General features: G+C 42.4%; 1 protein-coding gene across 1 annotated transcript; it reads left to right on the top strand.

Moving 5' to 3' along the window:
• The first annotated feature begins 450 nt into the window (after positions 1 to 450).
• Positions 451 to 5,690, top strand: LOC115822087 (hemopexin). The gene is made up of 10 exons (XM_030785745.1): positions 451 to 593; positions 1,850 to 1,872; positions 2,207 to 2,323; positions 2,677 to 2,834; positions 3,111 to 3,264; positions 3,745 to 3,957; positions 4,066 to 4,161; positions 4,346 to 4,479; positions 4,698 to 4,845; positions 5,014 to 5,690. Exons 1-10 carry the CDS (start codon positions 529 to 531, stop codon positions 5,238 to 5,240), a joined length of 1,335 nt encoding a protein of 444 aa, XP_030641605.1. The 5' UTR covers positions 451 to 528; the 3' UTR covers positions 5,241 to 5,690.
• The last annotated feature ends 2,781 nt before the right edge of the window (positions 5,691 to 8,471 follow it).

Genomic DNA, 8,471 nt, shown 5'->3' with positions numbered 1-8,471 from the left:
GTTATGTATTGATGTGGGTTTTTATTGCTGACTGTTCATCTCGCCCAAAGTCAAACTGGTCTGTGCTCAGTTAATCTTTTTCTGCTCAGATAATGACACTGTGTTTGTTTTCAATCCTTTCTTATTTGTTAATGGAAAAAAGTTAATAATCATTAGCCAATAAGGTTAAAATCCAGTGTGCTGATTCTGGAATGTTGACCGCCATTTAAGTATTGATCCGCAGTGTTTTGGTAATTTTCCTTTCAACTGCCCTTATCTTTTAACTTTTTTAACTTTTGTGTGTTAATGTATGTACACTTGCATGCATGTGTATTTAAGCTGTTTTCATGTGCTCACATGTGCCTTTCTGTGCACCTGTCACCGCACACCCACCCACACACACACACACACACACACACACAAACCCTTACCCTCTGTGTGGATTTGTGTGCAGATATAAGTTGTAGGGAGCACTTTACCCTGGTTCAGTTCTCTCATTCACTCTCGGCGTTTTTCTCTCTGTAGACGATCCAGAGGACACAGCTGACTATGCAGTGGCTCTTTCGGACTCTGAGCGTTTACCTGGCTCTCTCTCTGAGCCTGGCTGTTCCCTCGTGAGTATCAATGCTGGCAGACACACCAATATATGTGTATTTTGTGCCCATGTGTGTAACACGTGTGTCTGTTCCGTGCCATTTTGTTTGTGGTCAACAGAAAATCTGCCTATATACACCCTTGCATTGCATATGCAAATTAGAGCTAGTATTCCAACATATTTCAGACACCTGCGCTATTTTTCCTGTAAGTTTAAGTTTTTCATTCCCCTGCAGTGAACTAATGAACTCTCCTAATGGAGTGTCTTACCTGTTTGTCTGTGAGACGCATGCCTGAAATTCTCACTCTCTCCTAGCTAACTCTAAATTCTCTCTCTTCACACATACACACACATACACACACACACACACACACACACCCACACACACACACACACACACGCGCGCAGTTTCTCAGACAACTCTTGCCACCTCTCTCTTCATCTCTGCATCTCTTTGACTTGTGTCTCTCTAGTCTCCCTGTGCTGAGGTGACTGATGAGTAATTCATCATTATTATTCATACCCAAACACACAAACACACACAGGGTGAGGCAGCCGCTCTTTTCACTCTACATATCTGTAGAGATCAACACACTGCAGAGCTCCACGGTAGCTCAAACTTTTTTTTTTTTTTTTAAACTGAGAGTAGCAGTTCAGTAACACTGTGTCTATTGCACTTGGCAGGGATGATTTTTTTTTCTTTTTTTGTAAGATCAAAAGATTAGGCCGTTATCTAGCATCTGATTGCTCAAACTCTCTTATCAAAGTCATTTATACAGACAAAACAAGTAATGCAGTCCTTGACCTTTTCTTTTGAATCAATATTTTAACAAATGTTTTGTAAAACGTGGATGGTTCCTTTTTTGATGAGCAGTAAAGATGTTGTGTGAAACGTGAAGGTTAGATGAGATGTGGAGGTTTTGAGGAAGGCCCTGAACTGAATGACACGGAGGAGTGACCATGGCGCCCTCTGCTGGCGGTCCTGTTTTGCCAGATGAGCAAAATACAGTCCCAGCAGAAGGAGGATTTTTGGCCATACATAAATCAGTGATATGATGCTGTATCAAAGCTACGTATGGATATTGTTGCTTAGGAACACAGAGCAGAACAGACTACTCTTATTCAAGGCAATGATGCTACAATGATAATGAAGTCACCATGAAGTTAGGCTGCATTTGCAGTAATACTGTTTAAATCTCTCTCTCTCTCTCTCTCTCTCTCTCTCTCTCTCTCTCTCTCTCTCTCTCTCTCTCTTGCTCTCTCGCTCTTTCTCAGACTTGATGATCGCATGATGGCTGGTGAGTTCAGCAAAATGGAAAAAAAAAAAAAAATCTCCCAAAAAACCCCAGAGAGCGAGAGGAGCATTTTATAATCACATAAATTCTGAAAACATGCGTCTCACGTACTCACATCAGTCAGCCACAGTCTCATTAGTCAATATGGAGTGAAGATTCCCTGTTTTTTTTTGAGATGGGATAAATGCGACATTACAGACACTCATCGATACACAATTTCAGATTTTACACATCCATGTTCAGATGAGGCCAGTATTACATTAACAAGTTTTTATGTACAACCACACCCCACTGGTTTTAAATTATTCAAGAACTTGAATCTGATTGGTTTTGCTAGATCACCATGGCGATCACAGAGTCAGCAGCCATCACTTTGCTAAGATGGATCGCTGTGAGGGCATCGAGTTTGATGCTATTGCTCCGGATGAACATGGAGTCACATTCTTCTTCAAGGGTGAGAGAAGCAGGCTGCAGAGGGTGCCATGCGCTCTCCTGATATTATGTTACATTTTATCTATGCTACCAATAACAGCCCTGATACATATGCTTCTGTATTCTCCTTACCATCAGTCATCTCACATTATGATTGGCTATCAGAACATTTGGGTGGATTTAATTTTAGACTCTGCGTGAGTGGGATGCTAAGGAAACTAATTGTTTTATTCACCTCAGCCTAATGCCAGGTAGCAAAAAGGATTCAGCAATACACACACACACACACTCACACACACACACACACACACACACTCCTCATATGTAATGGACTGCTGAGTGCTGACTTTATGTGTGTGTGTGTGTGTGTGTTAGGTGACCACATGTGGACAGGTTTCCATGGTGATGCGACTCTGCTGAACAGCTTGTATAAGGAGCTGGATGAACACCATCACCTGGGTCACGTGGACGCAGCCTTCCGCATGCATCACCCAGCTGACCCCTCAGACCACGACCACATCTTCTTCTTCCTGGTTGGTAAACAGGACCCCGTAACTCTAAACAACAACCAAGACAATCATTCAAAGCCCTAACGTGGTCACAAAATACCTCTCAAACTCCATCCGTCCCTCCTCAAACTTCCTTTAAGTCTTGGCATGAATTTGATTCATTTGGTTTAAACGATAATATAATCCAAGCAAAACACAGCTTGCCCTCCAATGCATTCTGTTAGTATCAAAGTTATATTCAAACCTTGAAGACTTTGAAGAACCTTCTCCATGAGGTCACGTGAATCTGTCCTGCTCTAGGATGATAAAGTGTTCAGCTACTATCAGCACAAGCTGGAGGCGGGCTATCCCAAACCTATCTCGGAGGTCTTCCCAGGGATCCCCAGTCACTTAGATGCCGCAGTTGAGTGCCCCAAAGGGGAGTGTGTGGCTGATTCCGTACTCTTCTTCAAGGGTAAGGCATTAGCCAAAGCTTCTCAAATACAGATGCTTTTCTTTGTGTGTGTGTGTGTGTGTTAAAGAGAAAGAGACTAAGTCTACATACAACCAGCAGATTATTGCTGGATTTCTCAGTCCATTCCCATTTCTGTTGTAACTTTGCTTTTACACCACTAACTTAACTGATGAATGAGGAACATGTTGGTCAGATCATGGGTTGAATCAGCTGTGCTCATGATGAGTTACATAAACATTCTGAAGGTATGGAGACCTGTAGAAATGAGTAGAGAAACAGCATCTCAGACAAGTATAAAGAACACACAATTTAATGCTGTATCACACAGATGTTTACAGAAAGACAGACAATATACACTAGCACGTAAAAAATCATTTTTAGGTTCGGTTTGTGTGTAATATATTTTGGTAGAAGACAAAACACATATGTAAAACAGTGTGTGTGTGTGTGTGTGTGTGTGTGTGTTCTTATGCTGTTTAGGCAGTGAGATCTTCCACTTTGACACTAGGACCAAGAATGTAAAGATGAGGCCATGGACTCACTTGCCAAACTGCACGTCCGCACTCCGCTGGCTGGAGCATTACTACTGTTTCCATGGTCACAACTTCACCCGCTTCCACCCGGTCACTGGCTCTGTGGTGGGCAGCTATCCCAAAGACGCTCGCAACTACTTCATGCGCTGCCCCAAATTCGGTGAGCAAGATAAAGAGAAAGGAAGAGAGGAAACAGGACAAAGACTGAGAGAGAGAGAGAGGTTCTCACAGTCCTAATGTTTGATTTGTTTGTGTGTTGGTTTCTAAGGCCATGGCAGTGACGACACAGAGAGGGAACGCTGCAGTCATGTGCACCTGGATGCCATCACCTCTGATGATCTTGGCAGATCCTACGCCTTCAGAGGTGTGTGCGTGTGTGTGCGGGTGTACGTTTGTGTGTGTGTGTGCGCATGTGCATGCACGCGCGTGTGTGTGCGTATGTGAGAGAAAAAAAGTGAGAGAGAGAGACAGAGAGAGAGAGAGAGAGAGAGAGAAGATGAGTTCTGACAGAGCAGCACTAACAGAGACACTTGCCTGCGTTCTTTCAGGTAACTTCTATTTGCGTTTGAGTGACAGACAGGAGGAGGGCTGGCATGCTTTCCCCATTAGCAACACCTGGAAGGAGATAGGAGGGGATGTAGATGCTGTCTTCTCGTATGACAGCAATCTTTACATCATCAAAGTAAAGCCACTACACAAATGCTTTAGGAATACATTGGATTGACTGTTTACCCACTGATAAGTTTTTTAATTTGGCTTTGTAAACATGATCATTTTTTAATTGTTTTTCTCATATATGTTTTTCTATATACATATTTATAATGACTATATTATAATGATAAACCATCTCTTGCCCCCTGTGTGTGTGTGTGTGTGTGTGTGTGCGTGCGTGACTCCCAGGGTGAGCAGGTGTACATCTATAAATCTGGGGCAGGCTATACACTGATTGAAGGCTATCCCAAATCTCTGAAGGACGAACTTGGTATTGAGGGGCCTGTGGACGCAGCCTTTGTGTGTGGAGACTACGAAATACTACATGTAATCAAAGGTAACAAACGCACACACAGACACACACACACACACATAAACACACACACACACTTGCCTGGGGCAGAAACTGACAAACATATATTACAGAGTGTGGCATGACGCAAAACATCTTGCTCTGATCAGGTTTTCACATCAGAGATGTTCATCTTCTCGCGCCCTCTCACAGGTCAGAGCATGTACGAAATCGACCTTAATGCCACGCCACGCGGGGTGCGGAAGGAGGCTCCCCTGTTCTTCCCTAAGGTGGATGCTGCGAGCTGCGGACCGGACGGCGTCAAAGTGTTCGTGGGGCCGAAGTACTTCCATTACGAGTCGCCCATGCTCTTCTCCGCCAGCCGAATCCAACCGCATCCCCACAAAATCTCCCTGGAACTACTGGGCTGTGACCACTAGGGGGAGTAGGATGGGACAGAGATGTAGAGAGGCCAAACGAGAGAGACACACAGATAAAGAGAGAGAGAGTGAAAGAATGGGAAAGCGATGGGGGAATGAGTGGAATAAAGGGTTGTTGGGCTTACCATGACCGTGTCTTCTTCGTTTGCCACTGCTCAAATATCTTTAAAAAAAAAAGTTTTTGAGAGTTTGACACATAGGACTCAAACCCACATGAAACTGCCGTGTGACTACTGCCGTGTGTCTGATGTTCACATCAAGCTCCTTCTGAGCACAGCCAATAGAGCAATCCACAGTCCTCTTCAAAGGTTAAAATATGGCCTTTAGAGATTCTAGAAACATCTTTAATCTCTGAAACAGGTATGCGAAGGACCCTGCTGAGATCAGAGTGAATCGTGTGTCAGGACCTCAGCCATGTAAGAGCCTTAATAAAACTCAACCATACTTACACGCCTCCTGTCTTCTCTCTTCATGCCTAAAATATCCGCAGCGGGTTCAGCTGAGACACACAGCTCACTGCTTGAACGGCTGCCAGGTTTACGTGTTTTCCCTCACGCACCTGAATCAGCAAAAAACGTCCTAAGATGAACCGGGATGTTAATCACTACGAAGAACAAAGAATGAACACCACACACAAAAAAAAGTCACCTGACATATAACATTTCTAATTTGGCATTCTGCCTTTCAGAGGAGAAAATAACAAGACAATGAAGACAGGTGCATCACCATGCAGTCTACTTATTGGGGGACAAAAAAATGTTTCTAACCCATAGATCTGACGAGATAAATCAGGAGATACACGCCTCTATTGTCTTATAGTCATCAAACAGAAAAATGAAGGAGAGGAAGTCTGAGAATGATGCAACAGGACAGCAGTGGAATAAGTGATCTGAGAAGGTTCTAGAATGATTTCTGGGCGCATGCCAACAGAATTTCTCATACGCTGACATCAGTCTATCTTGCCCGGGAGTTTGTGGCCATGCGATGCATGTGTATACAGTTTAAGAATAGGAGTTTGAATACAGTTTAGTGACTCCTATTCCAGTATCTCATAGGGAAGGGAAAAATTGTAGGTATGTGGTCAGTTTAAGAGGTACTGGCCTTGAGGGTCATTGAAATGCGTTCAGTCAAGCACCGCAAAAATTCTAATCATGTTTTCACAGCAAAACCGTCTATTTCGGCGGCCACCTGGTACATTGATGGCATTTCTGAGGACGCGGCTAGAGTTACTTGGCTTTGTGAGTCACTGTGAAAATGTAGTTGTAACAATGAGGCAGATACAGTATCCGTATTCACGCAGAAGTAGGCCTTGAGATGAAATCAAAATAAAATTTGTTGAACTGACATAATAACCTCCAAACCACACGCTGAGGATCTGCCAGCCGTTTTCATTGTTGTTCGGTTGCTAACGCTCTTTTTTTTTTTTTTAATTAGCTGACAGGTCAGAAACAGACTTTTCAGGTACGTTTTACAAGTGAATAAAAGTCTACCTACATAAAATTGCTTTAAAATGTGAGATGCATGAAAACCTGTTCCACAAAATATTTTCTCACCTCAGGGGGATACTTTTTCATTTTGCTGAGCATGATTTGATTGCTAATTTTGCTTTAGTATTGCTATCAAGCCATTTATGCTCACTTCATTACAAATCTCACACGATTTTACACAACATGATGACTGACTGCATATCAGTAACATCCAGTCAGTACAAACATTCCACAATCTCTTTCAAAGGGTGAGTAAGAAACTACAGGGAGATCTCACATTGACTAAAGACACACTTTGGTTGACATTTCAAAAAATAAAACGCATAAAGCGACAATCAATAGGTTTGCATCAAATGTTTTCATCAATCATTGGTTATATTCATTATTTACCACAGAGTAGGCTAATACGCTAACGGCTAGGTAAATCAGCCAGACTACCCCCCCCCCCCCCCCCCCCAAAAAAAGAAATTAATTATATAAAGAAGATATGGACCATAGAAATTTCTCTATTGTGCACATATCTATTCTCTTTCTCCGTACAGTTCCAGGAGGCGAGTAAGATGCTAGTTGCTCCACTGCTGCAGACAAGTCATCAGGGTTTAAAGGCCTGTGGGCTTGGCGACATGCCCCTCTCATGTTATGCCGCTTTGGCCTTGAGTTCACCTCTGGAGCCAAACAAGGGGAGGGAGGGATGGAGGGCTTGTAAGGGAGGTGAAACAATAGGTCACTGACTCTGATGACACCAGAGGTTTGGGCACCTCGCCTGGACTGATCTGTCCCTTGAACATGAGTGGTTGCTGAGCCAAACTACGCTAAACTTGCAGACCTGACGTTAAACTTATCCTAAGTATGTTTTAAAAAAAATACTCATAAAATCCGCCAGCCAGTTTGAGTTTTTCCCCCCATGGGCTAAATTTATGTCATCTAACACGTCTAATCCTAAACGTTGCTCAATTTACACTTGCACAGAGTATGCTAGGCTTGCTTAGATCTTGCTAAACTTAAACAGAACTTCCTGAGCTTGCTGGGGTTGTGTTTAATTTCTACATATTATATAAAAAATATTACTAACATCTGTGGAGTCATTTAACATGTTTTGGGGAAAACATGACCTAGTTCATACAGAAAAATTCCAAGGGTCAGATTTACAAAACTTCTGTAATTGGTGCAGAATTTTCCCTATCGATTCCATATTTTCTGATGACTTTGAAGATAGAAATAAAGAACAAAAGAGTAGGTTAATTGTTGTCAAAATGAAAAGTCACCGTTAACACCACAGAATTAGGACTCATTGATATTGGCTGTCATTTACATGGGCCACTTCACAAATTCATACCATTGTGATAATCTGTAACTGATTTCTTGGATATTCAGTGACAGTTGTTTTAAGCTAAGGAAATATTTGCTTAGTTAAATTCCAGTTGCAGAAGTTCTCAGAATGGATATTTTCAAATTTTTTCCTTCACTGCAGCACCAGTCTGGTTCTCCTGCAATAATGCTTCAAGTATATCTCTAATATCATGGAGTGTTTTTCCACTCTGTTTCCCTTACATTTATGCCACTGGTCATATGGGGATACAGGGTAAAGGTAGGTCAATGGATTCATGGTTTCACAGAAAAATGTTGTTATGTATTGGATGTAATCAATGTATAGATATGAGAGAGTGCATTCACCTCGGAAACAGGGAGGCCACAAACCACAGAACCTATTTGATCAATCATTGTCTTCATTTTCTGTTGGGGT

Source organism: Chanos chanos, chromosome 10 (genome assembly GCF_902362185.1).
Source record: "Chanos chanos chromosome 10, fChaCha1.1, whole genome shotgun sequence".
Classification (NCBI taxonomy): Eukaryota; Metazoa; Chordata; class Actinopteri; order Gonorynchiformes; family Chanidae; genus Chanos; species Chanos chanos.
The sequence above is the reverse complement of the archived record's forward strand: the minus strand, read 5'-3'. Positions and strand labels throughout refer to the sequence as shown.